This window comes from Gorilla gorilla, chromosome 20 (genome assembly GCF_029281585.2).
Source record: "Gorilla gorilla gorilla isolate KB3781 chromosome 20, NHGRI_mGorGor1-v2.1_pri, whole genome shotgun sequence".
Classification (NCBI taxonomy): Eukaryota; Metazoa; Chordata; class Mammalia; order Primates; family Hominidae; genus Gorilla; species Gorilla gorilla.
Window position 1 is genome coordinate 23,602,117 of NC_073244.2, and position 20,044 is coordinate 23,622,160.

The window sequence follows — 20,044 nt, forward strand, 5'->3', positions numbered from 1 at the left end:
CACTGCAACTTCCGCCTCCAGGGTTCAAGCAATTCTCCTGCCTCAGCCTCCTGAGCAGCTGGGATTACAGGCATGTGCCACCACGCCCGGCTACTTTTGTATTTTTAGTAGAGACAGGGTTTCACCATGCTGGTCAGGCTGGTCCTGAACTCCTGACCTCAGGTGATCCACCCGCCTCGGCCTCCCAAAATGCTGGGATTACAGGCGTGAGCCACGGTGCCCAGATTTTTTTTTTTTTTCTTTTGCGTCTTCAGTAGAGACAGGCGATCCACCCGCCTCGGCTCCCAAAGTACTGGGATGACAGGCGTGAGCCACCACGTCCGGCCACAAAAGAGCTTTGATGCACACGGTGACAGCCACATGGTGCACCCAGAAGAACAAGGGGCCTGAAGTTAGTTAGATCCTCCTTGCTTGTTCTACCACAGTCGCACGCCCCACCCCTTCCCCGAGCCCAGGTTCCTCACTCAGCAGCAATTTTGGTTGCTCTGAGGAGCATATGGAAAGGCTTCAGCGGCCGTTCCAGAGGCCACTGGGTCTGTTAACGCCTCAGTGTGCAGGCACGTCCTCCAGGACAGGGTGAAAGATGGGTGTTGGATGAGTCGAGTGTTGACAGAGACCACCTTGGCTGGTTGCAGTGGCTCATGCCTCTAATCCCAATACTTAGGGAGCCCAGGGCAGAAGGATTGCTTGAGCCCAGGAGTTCGAGTCCAGCCTTGGCAACATAGTGAGACCCCGTCTCCACAATAAAATTAAAAATTAAGGCCAGGCACGGTGGCTCATGCCTGTAATCCCAGCATTTTGGGAGGCCAAGGCAGGCAGATCGCTTGAGGCCATGAGTTCGAGACCAGCCTGGCCAACATGGCAAAACCCCGTTTCTACTAAAAATACAAAAATTAGCCAGGCCATGGTGGTGCGTGCCTGTAATCCCAGCTACTCAGAAGGCTGAGGCTGGAGAATCGTTTGAACCCAGGAGGGAGAGGTTGCAGTGAGCCAAGACTGTGTCACTGTACTTCAGCCTGGGCGATAGAACAAGACTCCACCTCAAAAATGTATGTATATATTAAAAATTAACCAGGTGTGGTGTTGTGCGCCATAGCCCCAGCTACACAGGAGGCTGAGGCAGGAAGATTGCTTGAGCCCAGGAAGTGGAGTTTGCAGTGAGCCAAGATTGCGCTAGTGCACTTCAGCCTGGATAACAGAGTGAGACCCTGTGTCAAAAAAAAAAAAAAGTACAAAGGGCCATCTTGGCCAGACACAGTGGCTTATGCCTGTAATCCCAGGACTTTGGGAGGTCAAGGCAGGCAGATTACCTGAGGTCAGAGTCTGAGACCAGCCTGGCCAACATGGTGAAACTCCATCTCTAGTAAAAATACAAAAATTAGCCAGGTATAGTGGCGCTTGCCTGTAATCTCAGCTACTTGGGAGGCTGAGACAGGAGAATCTCTTGAACCCAGGAGGTGGAGGTTGCAATGAGCCGAGATCATGCCACTGCACTCCAGCCTGGGTGACAGAGCAAGACTCCAGTGCAGGGCCTGCCGTGCCGGAGGTGAGTCACCCCCTCTGTGTCCACAGGCCATCACTGCCCGCGACTCCATGGCCAAGTCTCTGTACAGCGCCCTGTTCGACTGGATTGTGCTGCGGATCAACCACGCACTCCTCAACAAGAAGGACGTGGAAGAGGCAGTCTCGGTGAGTGCCCCCATTTGCTTCCTCAAGCCCGGCCAGGGGAGGCCACATCCTCACTACCAATATCCTTGGTGGGCGACCTGGAACACCCGGAGCCGAGGCATCTGCAATCAAGAGGCTGTTTCCCCACAAGGACAGGCCCAGGAAACAGGACAGGCTACGAAATTCAACAGGCCCAGGGCAGAATGAAAACATAAGGCCCCTTATTCAAAAACGACAGATTCTGGCATGTACCTATGGTCCCAGCTACTCAGGAGGCTGAGGCAGAAGGATTGCTTGAGCCCAGGAGGTCAAGGCTGCAGTGAGCTGTGGTGGCGCCACTGCACTCCAACCTGGGCAACAGAGCCAGACCCCGTCTCAAAAAAAAATTATGGATTCCATGCTGGTAATGGCAAAGTGTTCTGCCGAGCAACAGGGACTGGGGACCTAACAGGTCACAGCCTGTAGAGCCAACCCCTCTCATGAAGGCTGGCTCCCTCGGGGTGCACCTGCGGGCAGTGACCATTTTCTCTGTCTCTCCCAGTGCCTGTCCATTGGGGTCCTGGACATCTTCGGGTTTGAAGACTTCGAGAGGAACAGCTTTGAGCAGTTCTGCATCAACTACGCCAATGAGCAGCTACAGTATTACTTCAACCAGCACATCTTCAAGCTGGAGCAGGTGCGGAAAGGGCTTTTTTGTCAGTTTTTTGAACTTGGTAAATCAGACATCACGTGAAATTTACCATCTTAACCATTTGTAAATATTCAGTTCAGCGGCGGTAAGTACATTCACATATTCACATTGTTATGCAAACGCCACCACCATACATCTCCAGAACTCTTTCATTTTGCCAAACTGAGACTCTGTCCCCATGAAACACTCACTCCCCATTACCCCTCCTGCAAACCCTGAACTCACCCCATTCCACTTTTTTTTTTTTTTTTTTTTTTTTTTTTTTGAGACAGGGTCTTGCTCTGTCACCCAGCTAGAGTGGTATAATCATAGCTTACTGCAGCCTCAAACTCCTAGGCTCAAGTGATCCTTCCTCGGCCTCCTGAGTAGCTGGAACCACAGGTGCACACTACCATGCCTGGCTAATTTTTGTATTTTTTGTAGAGACAAGGTTTTGCCATGTTGCTCAGGCTAGTCTCGAACTCCTGAGCTCAGGCAATCTGCTCACCTCGGTCTCCCAAAGTGTTGGGATTACAGGTGTAAGCCACCATGCCTGGCCCATTCTACTTTCTTTTTTTTTTTTTTTTTTTTTTTTGAGACGGAGTCTCGCTCTGTCGCCCAGGCTGGAGTGCAGTGGCGCGATCTCGGCTCACTGCAAGCTCCGCCTCCTGGGTTCACGCCATTCTCCTGCCTCAGCCTCCCGAGTAGCTGGGACTACAGGCGCCCGCCACCACGCCCGGCTAATTTTTAGTATTTTTAGTAGAGACGGGGTTTCACCGTGTTAGCCAGGATGGTCTCGATCTCCTGACCTCGTGATCCACCCGCCTCGGCCTCCCAAAGTGCTGGGATTACAGGCGTGAGCCACCGCGCCCGGCCCCCATTCTACTTTCTGTCTCTATCATTTTTGACTAAGCGCCTCATATAAGTGAAATTAGACATTATTTGTCTTTTTGTGACTGGCTTATTTCACGTAGTATAAAGTCCTCATGGTTCATCCACATAGTAGCATGTGTCAGAATTTCCTTCCTTTTCAAGGCTGAGTAATATTCCATTTTCTGGATATACCACATTTTGCTTATCCATCCATCCTTCAGTGGACACTTGGGTTGCTTCCAGCTTTTGGCTGTTGTGCATAATGCTTCTTTGAACATGGGTGTGCAAATATCTCTTCGAGACGCTGCTTTCAATTCTTTCGGGCATATACCCAGAAGTGGACTTGCTGGATCGTATGGTAATTCTGTTTTTAACTTTTTTGAAGAACTACCATACTGTTTTCCATAACAGCTGCAGCATTTTATAAGGAAATATCATGTTGTTGCACACCCAGCCCAAAGGGAAAATAGCATCAGCTAGAACCGGAATCTCCCTAGAGGCCCAAATCATTGGTGAACTTGCCCCAGAATTTTTCTCAGTCAAAAGGAAAATTTAAGAAAACCCACCCAGCCCAGGATGAGGCAAATGTCAGGGATGTTTTGAGCCACAGTTCATGTGGGGGCTTCTGTGTCCAAACAGAAAATCTTTCTGTTAGGTGAGAAACAGGGTTGCCTTTTAAGGATTTGCTTAGCTCAAGGACATTGATAACCTATCTGACGTGTCTTTTTTTTTTTTTGAGATGGAGTCTGGCTCTGTTGCCCAGGCTGGAGTGCAGTGGCACGATCTCGGCTCACTGCAACCTCTGCGTCCCTGGTTCAAGCGATTCTCTTGCCTCAGCCTCCCGAGTAGCTGGGACTACAGGTGCAAGCCACCATGCCCAGCTAATGTTTTGTATTTTTAGTAGAGAATAGGGTTTCACCATGCTGGCCAGGCTAGTCTCAAACTCCTGATCTCAGGCAATCAGCCCACCTTGGCCTCCCAAAGTGCTGGGGTTACAGGTGTGAGCCACCGCGCCTGGCCCTGATGTGTCTTTTTGCAGCTAAATAGTCAACCATCCTTATTCATGTCTTCTCCTTCGTGTTGATGATTCTGATGGGAAAATGAAACTGACAGGCTTATGTAAATATCCAGCTGATTTTCCTATTAAGCTTTTTGGCAGTGAAGCATTGGGAGTGTAGCTGGTCAGAATTAAGTTGTGCAGGAAGGGTGTGACATACACACTAAATTGTGAAGACTTAGCACATGAGAAAAAAGAACATACACGGTCTCAGTAGCTTACTGCAGCCTCAAACGCTGAGATTTAGGCAATCCTACCACCACAGCCCCCTGAGTAGCTGAGACTGTAGTTGCACACCACCACACCCAGCTAGTTTTTTGGTTTTATTTTTTGTAGAGACAGGGTCTTGCTATGTTGCCCAGGCTGGTCCTGAACTCCTGGCCTCAAGTGATCCTCCCACGTTGGCCTCTCAGTCATTTTTATGTCAGTTACACATTAACGTGATCACATTTTAGATATACAGGGTTAAATTAAGTGTATTATTAAAGTTAATTTTGAGCCACACAGAGGCACATATCTGTAGTCCCAGCTACTGAGGAGGCTGAGGTGGGAGGATCACTTGAGCCCAAGAGGTCGAGGCTGCAATGAGCTACAGTTATGCCAGTGTACTCCAGCCTGGGTGACAGACGAGACCCTGTCTCAAAAAAAAATAATAATAATAATTAATTTCACTTTTTTTTTTTACTTTTTACATGTGATTATTAGAAAATTTGAGGCTGGGCATGGTGGCTCATGCTAACAATACCAGTGGTTTGGGAAGCCAAGGTAAGAGGATTGCTTTAGGTCAGGAGTTCAAGGCTGCAGTGACCTATGATCACAACACTGTACTCCATCCTGGGCAACAGAGCAAGACCCTGTCTCTGAAAAAAAAAATTTGAGATGGAGTTTCTGCGAAAAAAAATTTTTTTATTAACCAGGCATATAGTGGCACATGCCTGTAGTCCTAGCTACTGGGGAGGTTGAAGCAGGTGGATCACTCGAGCCCAGGAGTTTGAGGCTACAGTGAGCTGTGATCGCACCACTGCACTCCAGTGTAGGCAACAGTGTGAGACCCTGTCTCTTAAAAGAAAAAAAGAAAATGTGAAGATTCCTGTTGGAAAACATAGCTCTGGAACAGGGGCCAGCAAACCACAGCCTGTGGGTCAAATCCAGTCCCACAAATTGTTTTTATAAATAAAGCTTTATTGGCACACAGCCTTTGGTTTGCATTATCATCTGTGGCTGTTTTCACATCACGACTGTTAGTTGCAGCAGACATTGTCTGGTTCATAAGGTGCTATCTGGCCCATTACAGAGAAAGTTTGCCAACCTCTAAATGATTTTAAGTGTGATTTTTTTTTTTCTTGAGGCAGAGTCTTGCCCTGTCATTCAGGCCGGAGTGCAATGGTGCAATCTCGGTTCACTGCAACCTCCACCTCCCAGGTTCTAGTGATTCTTCTGCCCCAGCCTCCCCAGTAGCTGGGGTCACAGGTGTGTGCCACCAGGCCCGGCTAATTTTTGTATTTTTAGTAGAGACAGGGTTTCACCATGTTGGCCAGGTTGGTCTTGAACTCCTAACTTCAGGTGATCTGCCCACCTCAGCCTCTCAAAGTGCTGGGATTACAGGCGTGAGCCACCACGCCCAGCCCTTGTGTGATATTTAAAATGCCATGCTGTGATCAGTATTTGAGAATGTGCATTCTTGTTTCCTGCTTACAATCATTCATTTATCTAGTAAGTTTATGTAACTATTAATGTATTCATATTGATTTACTCATATGCATTTTGTTACTGATACATTTATGTATTTTTTTTTTCACTTTGAAGTTCAGGGGTGCATGTGCAGGTTTGTTACGTAGGTAAACGTGTGTCATGGGGGTTTGTTGTTCAGATTATTTCATCACCCAGGCATTAAACCTAGTACCCATTAGTTTTTTTTACTGATCCGCTCACTCCTCCCACCCTCCACCCTCCAATAGGCCCCAGTGCGTGTTGTTCCCCTCTATGTGTCCGTATATTCTCATCATTTGGCTCCCTCTTATAAATGAGAACATGCAATATTTGGTTTTCTGTTCCTGCATTAGTATGCTAAGGGTAATGGCCTCCAGCTCCATCCATGTTCCTGCAAAGGACATGACCTCATTCCTTTTTTATGGCTGGGTAGTATTCCTTGATGTATATGCACCACATTTTCTTTATCCATTAATGGGCATTTAGATTACTTATTTGTTATTGTGAATAGTGCTGCAAAGAACACACACATGCAGATACATTTATATGTAAACATGCCTATTGATACATAAATATGTTCCTACAGTGTGGGGATCCCTTATCCAAACTGCTTGGGAGCAGAAGTGTCTCAGGTTTGGGATTTTTTTCAGATTTTTCAATATTTATATTATACTTACTGGTTGAACATCCCAAATCTGAAAATCCAAAATCTGAAATGCTTCAATGAGCGTTGTCTTTGAGCATCACATAACATTGGCAGTCCAAAAGTTTTGGATTTTTTTTTTTTTTTTGAGATGGAGTCTTGCTATATTGCCCCGGCTGGTCTCAAACTCCTGGACTCAAGCCATCCTCCAGCCTCCGTAAAGTATTTTTTACTTTTTATTTTTTGCACAGACAGGATCTTGCTATGTTGTCCAGGCTGGTCTTGAACTCCTGGCCTCAAGCGATCCTACCACCTTGGCCTCTCAGTTACTTTTTATGTCAGTTACATGTTAACATGATCACATTTTGGATATATCATGTTAAATTAAGTGTATTATTAGAGCTATTTTTTTTTTTTTTTTTTGAGACGGAGTTTCGCTCTTGTTGCCCAGGCTGGAGTAGGACCAATAGCGCAATCTTGGCTCACTGCAACCTCCACTTCCCGGGTTCAAGCGATTTTCCTGCCTCAGCCTCCCGAGTAGCTGGGATTACAGGCTTGTGCCACCACACCTGGCTAATTTTGTATCTTTAGTAGAGATGGGATTTTGCTATGTTGGTCAGGCTGGTCTCAAATTCCTGACCTCAGGTGATCCGCCTGCCTTGGCCTCCCAAAGTGCTGGGATTACAGGCGTGAGCCACTGTGCCCAGCCCTATTAGAGTTAATTTTAAGCCACGCATCAGTTTAAAAAGTTTCCTATTTTGAAGCATTTCAGATTTTTGGATTAGGGATACTCGACCTGTATGCAATATATGTTATGTAGATACTACATATCTGGGAGATAAGAAACTTACCGACCCCGCGCCACCCCTGCAGGAGGAATATCAGGGCGAGGGGATCACGTGGCACAACATCGGCTACACAGACAATGTCGGCTGCATCCATCTCATCAGCAAGAAACCCACGGGCCTCTTCTACCTGCTGGACGAGGAGAGCAAGTGAGTGTCCACACCCCGTCCATCCCGGCACATCTACACATGGGCACTGGGTCAGGTTCTGCAGCCCCCAGAGCCTTACCCCAAATCCAGACTTTCCCAGGAGCTCCTTTTTATTTTTGAGACAGGGTCTCACTCTGTCACCCAGGCTGGAGTGTAGTGGTGCAATCAAAGCTCACTGCAGCCTTGACCTCCTGGGCTCAAGTGATCCCATGACGTGAGCCTCTGGAGTAGCTGGGACTACAGGGTCACACCACCACACCCGGCTAATTTTTGTATTTCTTTGTAGCAACAGGGTTTCGTCATGTTTTCCAGGCTGGTCTTGAACTCCTGAGCTCAAGGGATCCTCCCGCCTTGGCCTCCGAGAGTACTGGGATTACAGGCGTGTGCCACCACGCCAGACCTTGTGCTGAGACCTTGTATCTGTTCATTTCACTTGACCACAAAACCCAAGCTCGTGTGTGCAAAATGCACAAACACCTCATTGTGAAAACATCAACACGTGTGATTAATTCGTGCACTTGAGGCACATCCGGCAGGAGTTTTCAGCAAAGGATTATGGGCCTATGCCTAGAAACTAGAGATGGGGGCCAGGCGTGGTGGGGCATACCTGTGGCCCCAGCTACTCAGGAGGCTGAGGCAGGAGGATTGCTTGAGCCTGGGAGGTTGAGGCTGCAGGGAGCTGTGATCGTATCCCTGTACTCCAGCCTGGGCAATGGAGCAAGAGACAGGATTGGCGAGTTGTTACAAAGGGCAGTGCAGTGTGTGGAATTGGGACCCAGATGCTGCTGGGCTCTGGTCTCACTTCTGAGCCTTCCTCCCTCATCCCCACAGTCCACAGGGCGCCGTGAAGGCAGACAGGTCAATAAGGCACCTCATTCTGGGTCACCCAGTTGTAGTCACTGAAATCACGTGACACATACCGAACTACTTTTCCTGTGGCTCCTCTAAGGAACCACTACAAGCCAGGTGGGCTCTTGAGCCCAGGAGATCAAGACCAGCCTGGGCAACATAGAAAGATTCCATCTCGGCCAGGCGCAGTGGCTCACGCCTGTAATCCCAGCACTTTGGGAGGCCGAGGCAGGTGGATCACCTGAGGTCAGGAGTTGGAGACCAGCCTGGCCAACATGGTGAAGCCCCGTCTCTACTGTAAGTACAAAAATTAGCCGGGCATGGTGGCAGGCGCCTGTAATCCCAGCTACTCGGGAGGCTGAGGCAGGAAAATCGCTTGAACCTGGGAGGCGGAGGTTGCAGTGAGCGGAGATCACTCCATTGCACTCCAGCCTGGGTGACAGACCAAGACTCTGTCTCAAAAAAAAAAAAAAAAAAAGATTCCATCTCTACAAAAAAATTTTTAACCAGCCTGGCCAACATGGCAAAACCCCATCTCTACTAAAAATGCAAAAATTAGCCAGGCATGGTGGCGGGTGCCTATAATTCCAGCTACTTGGGAGGCTGAGGCAGGAGAATCGTTTGAACCCGGGAGGCGGAGTTCTTAAAACCACAGTAATCTATTCTCTTATGGTTCTGGAAGCTGGAAGTCTAAAGTCAAAGTGTCAACAGAGCTGTGCTGCCTCCAGAGGCTCCAAGGGAGGACCCTTCCTTGCCTCCTCCAACTTCCAGGGGTCCAAGCTTTCCTTGGCTTTTGGCCACATCACTCCAGTCCCTGCCTCCCTCTTCCTCTTCACATGGACTTCTTCCCTCTGTGTCTACATCACTCATCTCTCAGTCCTGTCTCCTCCTCCTTTTTTTTTTTTTTTGAGACAGGCTCTTCTTGCTCTGTTGCCCAGGCTGGAGGGTAGTGGTGCCATCTTGGCTCAAGTTAATTGGCGTCATCTCAGCTCACCGTAACCCCCACCTCCCAGGATCAAGCGATTCTCATGTCTCGGCCTCCCGAGTAGCTGGGATCACAGGTGCCTTGCCACCATGCCCAGCTAATTTTTGTATTTTTAGTAGAGATGGGGTTTTTTCACCATGTTGGCCAGGCTGCTTAAAAATTTTTTTTGTAGAGATGGAATCTCCCTATATTGCCCAGGCTAGTCTTGAACTCCTGGGCTCAAGCAGTCCTCTCACCTTGACCTCCCAAAGTGCTGGGACCATAGGTGTGAGCCACTGCACCTGACCCTGTCTTCTCTTTTTAGAAGGACAGCATCCATATGGAACTAGGTCCCACGCTAATGACCTCATCTTAACTAATTACATCTCCAAAGACCCTATTTTCCAAATAGGGTCACATTCAAAAGTTGGTGGTGTGGGGTTAAGATACGGACATATTGTCTTATCAGCAACTCTTATCAGACCCATCCCTTGCCAGTGACATCTCCAAGGGGCTGGCCAGAGTCTCAAATGAATCAGGCACATCCCCTGCCTCAAACCTAGTCCCTGTCCAGGTCAGGGAGACAGACACATCCCTCTGAGGCTGGGGTCCAGGTAGAGAATGTTCAGATAAGAGCGTTTGTGCCAGGTGCGGTGGCTCCCACCTGTAATTCCAACACTTCGGGAGGCCGAGGTGGAGGATCATTTGAGACCAGGAGTTAAAGACCAGCCTGGGCACCATAGTGAGACCCCATCTCTACCAAAAAAAAAAAAAAAAAAAAAAAAAAAAACTAGCTGGGCACAGTGGCATGCACCTATAGTCCCAGCTACTCAGGAGGCTGAGGCAGGAGGATAACTTGAGCCCAGAGAGTCAAGGCCACAGTGAGTTGTGATTGTACCATTGCATTCTAGCCTGGGCAACAGAGCAAGACCCCAACTCTAAAAATTTAAAAAAAAAAAAAAAAAAAAAAAAGTAGAGACGGCAGTAGGAGGAGCTACGTCATCACAACCAGGAAACTCCCAGGGTCAGATCAGGGGAAGCCCGTGAGGCAAGGCCTGGCCCAGCAGGCTCGAGTCTCTTTAAAATCTTGCTATTTTTGCTCATCATGGAATTTTTTTTTTCTTTTTGCACATTGATTTAGATTTTCTGAAATACTGTGCTAAAATATTACCTATCTCAATGACTGAGGGTTTTGGGGGACACTCAAGGCAGATGCCTCACACTCCATACCCTCTTTACAGTCCTGGAAATGATATGTTTCATAGCTATAGACTCTCCCCTCCTTGGCCCCGTTAACGCGGAGCCCCCGATGTTGGGATCTGGGCATGCGTTCCGCTGCCTGTATTTTCAAAAGTGGGGCCGGGCTCAGGCAGCATTTGCCAAACCAACAACATCATTTCCCTCCTGGGAGGCAGACTCAGTCAGGTACAAGGAGTCCCTTATTCTGCCCCCACAATCTCCCCCTCCCCGGAACACAACAGAGCCCTGCTTCATCCTCATCTCCTAGCCTCTTCTTCCAACTGTGGAGCAGGAGAAGGACCCCCTGTCCAAGGTATGGCATTCAGGTACAAATGGCTCCAAGACCAGAAGTCACCCAGGCCCAGGATTATTCTTAGGAGCTGCCTGTGATGGGTAACAGATCCAGACCTCCCAGGGGACAGACTTTGCAGACGCCACCAAGCCTGGTCAGCGACCTCTCTCCAAGCCCCCTAGAAAACAGCCATGTGGGGTCGAAGAGAGTGAGCCACCCAGACTCAGGCACTGGGCTACTCAATGTTAATTCTGCAGCCCTGGCTGGGCGCGGTGGCTCACGCCTATAATCCTAGTCGTTTGGGAGGCTGAGGCAGGAGGATCACTTGAGGCCAGGAGTTCAAGACCAGCCTGGGTAACATAGCAAGTCCCCTTCTCTTAAAAAAAAGAAAAACATTGTACTATAGTCCCAGCTACTCAGGAAGCTGAGGCAGGAAGATCCCTTGAGCCCAGGAGGTCAAGGCCACAGTGAGCTGTGATCGTACCACTACACTACAGCCTGGGCAACAGAGTGAGACCCTGTCTCCAAAGAAAAAAATATTTTTTTGTTTTAAAAATCCTGAAGCCTTGAGAGCGTCACTTCACCCTCAGCCTCCTTGTACCAGGCTGCAGCTGTGCCAGCTGACGCAGAGAGCAGAGTCCCAGCCCTCCGCCAGCGTGTTCAGCATGAGGCAGGCAGGCGCACCCAGATAGCAGCGTCCCAGCCCTCCGCCGGCATATTCGGCATGAGGCAGGCAGGCGTACTGTCATTCCTTCGTTTCTTCACTCCTTCACCCACCCCTCTGTGCACAGAGCCCTGTGCCACTTCACTGCTCTGCCCACCCCATGCACCCACCCACCTCGTGCACCAGGGGTCTGCAAGATAAAATACACAGCAGGTAAATCAGCCGCTGTTCATGCCTGCAAAGGTTCCATGTTCTGTTCCCAGCTTCCCCCACGCCACGAGCCAGACCCTGCTGGCCAAGTTCAAACAGCAACATGAGGACAATAAGTACTTCCTGGGCACCCCGGTCATGGAGCCAGCTTTCATCATCCAGCACTTCGCAGGGAAGGTGAAATATCAGATCAAGGTAGGTGTCTGCCCATCACCACTGGTGGAAGCCTGAGGGAAGCCACAGTCAGCCCAGAAGCCCACGTGGGAGGATCCTTGTGGGCGAGGTTCCAGGGTGCTCAGAACCCACCGCGAATCCCCGGCTCCAGTGTCCAAGGCGCCATAGTTCAAGAACTGCCATTTGCACTTAGGATGCGCCCCACCCCACCGTCAGCCCTTCCTGCGCCAGCCCGGGGTCTTTGGTAGGCACCGGTGAGTGACTATCCCCGAGTGACCGCCCACATCCATCCCCCACCAGGACTTCCGGGAGAAGAACATGGACTACATGCGGCCAGACATCGTGGCCCTGCTGCGGGGCAGTGACAGCTCCTACGTGCGGGAGCTCATCGGCATGGACCCCGTCGCCGTGTTCCGCTGGGCCGTGCTCCGGGCTGCTATCCGGGCCATGGCAGTGCTTCGGGAGGCCGGACGCCTGCGGGCCGAGAGGGCCGAAAAGGCTGCAGGTGGGAGCTGGGGCGTGAACCCACACAAGCGTCACCGTCGAGAGGGGGGCACATCCTGAGTTCATCTTAAAGTGAACAGTTCAGTGGCATTTAGTACATTCATTATGTTGTGCAAACGCCACCTGTCTACCTGAAGTGTTCCTGTCACCCTGAACAGAAACTCGACCTGTGTGTGTAATTTAACCTCAGGGCATGCTATCAGCAACTCCATCAGGCCTCTCCTTTGCAAATGATGCCCCCTGATCCCACTGGCCCTGGGAGTTTGCTGATTGTGATAACGTAGCTCTTCCTAGTGTTTTGCCTCTTGTTTCTCTCTCTCTGTCTTGCTCTTTTTTTTTTTTTTTTTTTTTTTAAGAGACAGGGTCTTTCTCTCTCTCTTGCCCAGGCTCTAGTGTAATGATGCAATCTCGGCTCACTGCAACCTCTAGGCCTCTTGGGTTCAAGCGATTCTCCTGCTTCACCCTCCCAAGTAGCTGGGACTACAGGCTACCGCCACCACATAGGCTAATTTTTGTATTTTTAGTAGAGACGGGGTTTCGCCCTGTTGGCCAGGCTGGTCTCGAACCCCTGACCTCAAGTGATCCGCCCGCCTCTGACTCATGAAATGCTGGGATTGCAGGTGTGAGCCACCATGCCCAGCCCCAGCCTCTTCTCTTAACTGAGCATTCTCTACCGGGAACCCAGCCTCAAAGGGACATTTCTGTTCCCCCGTCCTAGACAGAGATGGTTTGAGGCAGGGGGTGTGCCTGATCCACTCAAGACTTGGACCAGCCCTATAGAGTTGCTGATAGAAGGATGGCAGAAAGCTATGTCCTCATTTTTCCCGGAGGCAACCTGAGGCCTGCATGGTTGAGTGGCTCACCCAGGTCTAAGGGCTCCAACCTTCCGTCCTGAGCTTCAGTTTCAGTTATCAGCTGTGGCTTCTGTCTCCGGAAGGGGCTTGATGAAAAGGAGGAAGGATAAAGCTTTCCTGAGAAATAGGAAATAGTGCTCTGTTCTGGGGATCCAAAACTTCACAGTTACCCACCCAACTTTGCCCCAAACTTGAGTGATGAGCTGCTTTTTTTTTTTTTTTTTTTTTTGAGACGGAGTCTTGCTCTGTCGCCCAGGCTGGAGTGCAGTGGCGCGATCTCGGCTACTGCAGGCCCCGCCTCCCGGATTCACACCATTCTCCTGCCTCAGCCTCCCGAGTAGCTGGGACTACAGGCACCCGCCGCCACGCCTGGCTAATTGTTTTGTATTTTTTAGTAGAGATAGGGTTTCACCATGTTAGCCAGGATGGTCTCGATCTCCTGACCTCATGATCCGTCTGCCTCGGCCTCCCAGAGTGCTGGGATTACAGGCGTGAGCCACCACGCCTGGCCAATGAGCTGCTTTTTAAGATCGGTCTGCCAGGTGCAGTGGCTCACGCCTGAAATCCCAGCACTTTGGGAGGCTGACGCAGACGATCGCTTGAGGTCGGGTTCAAGAGCAGCCTGACCAACATGGTGAAAGCCCATCTCTACTAAAAATGCAAATATTAGCCAGGCATGGTGGTGCATGCCTATGGTCCCAGCTACCACAGGGAGGCTGAGGTAGGAGAATTGCTTGAACCCGGGAGGCGGAGGTTGCAGTGAGCCAAGATCATGCCAGTGCACTTCAGCCTGGATGACAGAGCAAGACTCCGTCTCAGAAAATAAATAAATAGGCCGGACATGGTGGCTCACGTCTGTAATCCCAGCACTTCGGGAGACCGAGGTGGGTGGACCACGAGGTCAGGTGGTTGAGACCAGCCTGGCCAACATAGTGAAACCCCGTCTCTAGTAAAAATACAAAAAATTAGCCAGGTGCGGTGGCAGGCGCCTGTAGTCCCAGCTACTCAGGAGGCTGAGGCAGGAGAATCACTTAAACCTGGGAGGCAGAGGTTGCAGTGAGCCAAGATCGCGCCACTGCACTCCAGCCCAGGCGACAGTGCAAGACTCTGTCTCAAAAATTAATTAATTAATTAATTAATTAATTAAAAGATGGGTCAAAGTGTCTGGGTACAATGGTGCACACCGGTAATCCTAGCACTTTAGGAGGCCAGGACAGCTCTCTTGAGGCCAGCTATTTGAGACCAGCCTGGGCCACATAGTGAGACCCCATCTCTCCAGAAAAGTTGAAACTTAGTCATGTGTGTCAGCATGTGCCTGTAGCCCCAGCTACTTGGGAGGCTGAAGCAGGAGGATTGCTTGAGCCCAGGAGTTGGAGGTTACACGAGCTATGATCGCACCACTGCACTCAGCCTAGGCAATGCAGCAAGACCCTGTTGGTAAAAAATTAAAAAAAAAAAAAAAAGGTTGTGGGGGTGTTTCAGAGACTCATGCCTATAATCCCAGGATTTTGGGAGGCCAAGGTGGGCAGATCACCTGAGGTCAGGAGTTCAAGACCAGCCTGGCCAATATGGCAAAACCCCATCTCTACTAAAAATACAAAAATTAGCTGGGCACAGTGGCCTGTAGTCCTAGCTACTCAGGAGGCGGAGGCAGGAGAATCCCTTGAACTCGGGAGGCAGAAGTTGCAGTGGGCCGAGATCGCGCCACTGTGCTCCAGCCTGGGTGACAGAGCAAGACTCCATCTCAAATAAATAAATAAAATGGGTTAAAATAATTGCAGCCTCCATAGGAGGCCATCCCCACCACCATCCACTCTGTGTCTCCGGCAGGTATGAGCAGCCCTGGTGCCCAAAGTCACCCGGAAGAGCTGCCAAGAGGAGCCAGCACCCCTTCGGAAAAACTTTACCGGTGAGCAAGACCCTGATTTGCTCAAACTGAAATCATTAGGTGGCAGCAGCATTGTTTCAAACAACTTAGGGAATGCTACATTCTTTTTTTTTTTTTTTTTTTTTTGAGACGGAGTTTCGCTCTTGTTGCCCAGGCTGGAGTGCAATGGCGCGATCTCGGCTCACCCTAACTTCCACCTCCCGGGTTCAAGCGATTCTCCTGCCTCAGCCTCCCGAGTAGCTGGGATTACAGGCATGCGCCACGATGCCCAGCTAATTTTGTTTTGTTTAGTTTTTTGTTAGTTTTTTTTTGTTTGTTTGTTTGTTTTTAGACAGAGTCTTTCTCTGTTGCCCAGGCTGGAGTGCAGTGGCGTGATCTCGGCTCACTGCAAGCTCCGCCTCCCAGGTTCATGCCATTCTCCTTCCTCAGCCTCTGGAGAAGCTGGGACTACAGGCACCCGCCACCACACCTGGCTAATTTCTTTTGTTTTTTTTTTTTTTGAGACGGAGTCTGGCTCTGTCGCCCAGGCTGGAGTGCAGTGGCGCAATCTCAGCTCACTGCAAGCTCCGCCTCCCGGGTTCACGCCATTCTCCTGCCTCAGCCTCCCGAGTAGCTGGGACTACAGGCGCCCGCCACCACGCCTGGCTAATTTTTTGTATTTTTAGTAGAGACGGGGTTTCACCATGTTAGCCAGGATGGTCTCGATCTCCTGACCTCATGATCCGCCCGCCTCGGCCTCCCAAAGTGCTGGGATTACAGGCGTGAGCCACCGCGCCCGGCCTGTATTTTTTTTTAACTAGAGACGGGGTTTCACCGTGTTGGCCAGGATGGTCTTGATCTCCTGACCTCGTGATCCACCCGCCTCAGCCTCCCAAAGTGCTGGGATTACAGGCGTGAGCCACTGCACCCGGCCTAATTTTGTATTTTTAGTAGAGACGGAGTTACTCCATGTTGGTCAGGCTGGTCTTGAACTCCTGACCTTGGGTGATCCATCCGCCTCGGCCTCCCAAAGTGCTGGGATTACAGGCGTGAGCCACCAGGGAATGCTACATTCTAAACCCAGGTCGAGGTTGCTCTGAATAAGTCACTGAGCTGCCATTTGAAACAGAAAGACCCAGAACCAAGCAGCATTTGGTGGCTGCTTTTCTGGACATAGAATAGCAGGCCGTGGTGCATCATGCGCTTTAGGGAGATGGGAGGAGGCTCAGTTTACAAAGCATCCATTTTATGGCCTAGGGTGGGCACTGGGAGGTAGAGCCCAAGCATCGATGGTGGTGCGGAGAGACGGGCTTGATTGATTGGAGAGTTCTTCTCCCATCCTGCCTGGAGTGGCCCAAAAGTAGTTCTGCCAAGTTACTTCATTCACAGTCAGAAACACATACACTTTGATGTTGCACATGAGATGACACGGGGTCTTTTGTGGACCCTAGCAATGACCAAGGGCCCTGCACGCACCCAAGCATGTGCCAGCACCAGGGTAGAAAAGTGAGCAGGCTGGCCAGACGTGATGGTGCACGCCTGTAATCCCAGCACTTTGGGAGACCAGGGCGGGCGGATCACTTGAGGTCGGGCATTTGAGACCAGCCTGGCCAACATGGTGAAACCTCGTCTCTACTAAAAATACTAAAATTAGCCAGGCGTGGTGGCGAGTACCTGTAGTCCCAGCTACTCGAGAGGCTGAGGCAGGAGAATTGCTTGAACCTGGGAGATGGAAGTTGTGGTGAGCCGAGATCGCACCACTGCACTCCAGCCTGGGTGACAGAGCAAGACTCTGTCTCAAAAAAAAAAAAGTTTTTGGAATCACCTTTTTCACCCAAAATGGGACACAAGTAAGGAGAATGCATTCCTCTGTTGTTTTTGTTTGTTGTTGTTGTTGTTGTTGTCCCCCAAGTTCCCAACAGCTAGAAAGCTTCCTTCTATTTTATTGTGTGGGTTGCATTTTTGTTTTGTTTTGTTTTGCTTGAGACCAGGCTATTGTGCAGTGGTGTAAACACAGCTCACTGCAGCCTCAACCTCCTGGGCTCAAGCAATCCCCCCACCTCAGCCTCCCAAGTAGCTGGGACAACAGGCACACGCCACCACACCTGGCTTATTTTTTCTTTTATAAAGACAGGGTCTGATTATGTTGCCCAGGCTAATCTCAAACTCCTGGCCTCAAGCCATCTTCCCACCTCAGCCTCCCAAAGTGATGGGATTACAGGCATGAGCCACCACACCCAGTCCTCTTTTTTTTTTTCTTGCCTCCATTACCCCAAAGACAAAGTGACTTCTGACCTGCGGTAGCAGAAGCAGCATCCATCTCCCCAGGGCCTGGCCACAGGGCTGCGGGTCCCGCCCAAGGAGCATGTTAAGTTTATACAGATTCTCCCTTTCAGCTGCTCAGTGCTAGATTTCTCATTTGACGGCTCTGAGGAGTTCGATATTAACGCTTTTGAGGACATCATTGCTTTCTATGAAAGCAAGAAGTAAGTGCAGAAAGGGCCTTTGATCCCGAGGCCAGCAAGGCACCAAGGGGAGCCATCTTCCCCAGGTGCTCAGTGCTGCGTCCAGGACACAGACAGAGAGGACTGGCCGTTCAGGGAATGCCAGGGCCTGCAAGGGCCACTCTTGCCAGATTTGCAGATTTAGCCAGGTCGGCAGGGCTGGGGGTGGGCCAAAGTCATGGGCCTCATTCCAAGCCGTGGCCTCTGCACTGACCACCCTGGGTGTGAAGGCCACTCGCATATAGAGGTGACAGGCGACCCCTCTGTTGCCTTTGTTCTGCCTCCCTGGAGGGCTGGGGAGAGCAGGTAAGCGGGGCCATGGGGGCACTTGGCATGGTGCATGGAGCACAGGGGCTGGGGTCGGGTCCTTCCAGGCCACCTGCTGAGAGCTAAAACATGTGCTTTGAACGACTGCCAGCAGGATGCGGTAGCACGCACCTGCAATCCCAGCGCTTTGGGAGGCCAAAGCCGGAGGATCACTTGAGGCCAGGAGTTTGAAACCAGCCTGGGCAACATAGCAAGACCCCACGCCTACAAGAAAAAATAAATAAAATGTCTGGAATAAGGAATTCAAAAAAAAAAAAAAAAACAGGAAAAACCAGATCCTCATTTCTAGAAGTTCTGTCAAAAACATTTGTCATTTAGACATTCCTCACTAATATTTAGTTTGAAAGCATCCAGTTTTCATCTCTAAGGCATTCTAATTCACACGCGGTATCAGTGCCAAAGTTTGCACCTCCAGCGTGCGTGCTCAAGCCTAAGCCCACAGCCATCAAACAAAATGAAGCGAGTAAGGTTGAGTGCTTTGAGGGTAATTATCCCCTTAAACTAGGGTTTCTCTGGCCGGGCGTGGTGGCTCACCCCTGTAATCCCAGCACTTGGGGGAGGCCTACGTGGGCAGGTCACTTGAGGATGGGAGTTCAAGACCAGCCTGGCCAACATGGTGAAACCCTGTGTCTACTAAAAATACAAAAATTAGCCAGGTGTGGTGTGCACCTGTAATCCTAGCTACTGGGGAGGCTGAGGCAGGAGAATCACTTGAACCTGGGAGGTGGGGTTTGCAGTGAGCCGAGATCACACCACTGCACTCTAGCCTGGGCAACAGAGCAAGACTCTTTAAAAAAACAAAAAAACAAAAAAACAAAAAACTAGGGTTTCTCAACCTCAGCACTGTGCCAGATCATTCTCTGGGGTGGGCACCCGTCCTGTAGACTGTAGGGTGTTGAGCAGCATCCCTGGCCTCCACCCACCAGATGCCAGGAGAGCACCCCCACCCCCAAGTCATGGCAACCACAAATGTCTGCAGACATTGGCAGATGTCCCCTGATGGGGATGGCACCGCCCCGGTTGAGAACTGCTGTGTTCAAACTGTGGCTCTTGTATTCAAATTAATTCCTCCAAAGGCCTTAATGAAGCCAACAAGGAGATTGACATCTGGCCACAAAATCATGGAGAGAGACTAATTTGCTCCTCCCACAGAGACCCTCCCTAGGGTCTTTTTTCTGAGTCGCCCCAACTGTTTTTTTGGTTTTTTTTTTTTTTTTTTTTTAAGACAGAGTCTCACTCTGTCGCCCAGGCTGGAGTGCAGTGGTGCGATCTCGGCTCACTACAACCTCTGCCTCCCAGGTTCAAGCGATTGTCGTGCCTCAGCCTCCGGAGTGATTGGGACTACAGGCATGCGCCACGATGCCCAGCTAATTTTTGTGTGTTTAGTAGAGACAGAGTTTCACCATGTTGGCCAGGCTGGTCTTGAACTCCCTACCTCAGGTGATCTGCCCTGCTCAGCCTCCGAAAGTGCTGGGATTACAGGCATGAGCCACCGCGCCCAGCCTGTCATGGAATTTAAAAAATAAATAGGCTGAGCGGGGTGATGCATGTCTGTAATCCCAGCTACTCAGGAGGCTGAGGCAGGAGAATCGCTTGAACCTAGAAAGTGGAGGTTGCAGTGAGCTGAGATCGCACCACTGCACTCCAGCCTGGGCAACAGAGCAAGACACTGTTTCCAAAAAAAAAATAAAATAAAAATAAAAATAAATTTAAAACTAAATAAATATCCCCGGCCAGGCGCAGTGGCTCACACCTGTAATCCCAGCACTTTGGAAGGCTGAGGTGGGCCGATCACAAGGTCAGGAGTTCAAGACCTCCCTGACCAACATGATGAAACCCCATCTCTACTAAAAATACAAAAATTAGCCGGGCATGGTGGTGCACGCCTGTAATCCTAGCTATTTAGGAGGCTGAGGCAGGAGAATTGCTTGAACCCAGGAGGCAGAGGTTGCAGTGAGCTGAGATTGCGCCATTGTACTC

At 50.2% G+C, this 20,044-nt stretch overlaps 1 protein-coding gene across 2 annotated transcripts in view; it reads left to right on the forward strand.

Annotated features, from left to right (window-relative positions):
- Window positions 1-20,044, forward strand: part of MYO9B (myosin IXB) — a 138,026-nt gene that overhangs the window by 84,963 nt on the left and 33,019 nt on the right. For both annotated transcript variants that reach the window (XM_055372082.2, XM_055372084.1), the window contains exons 9-14: window positions 1,573-1,689; window positions 2,210-2,344; window positions 7,495-7,616; window positions 11,888-12,029; window positions 12,309-12,513; window positions 15,197-15,275. In XM_055372082.2, the coding sequence (XP_055228057.1) occupies window positions 1,573-1,689; window positions 2,210-2,344; window positions 7,495-7,616; window positions 11,888-12,029; window positions 12,309-12,513; window positions 15,197-15,275 (800 nt within the window). The remainder of the gene's footprint in view (window positions 1-1,572; window positions 1,690-2,209; window positions 2,345-7,494; window positions 7,617-11,887; window positions 12,030-12,308; window positions 12,514-15,196; window positions 15,276-20,044) is intronic.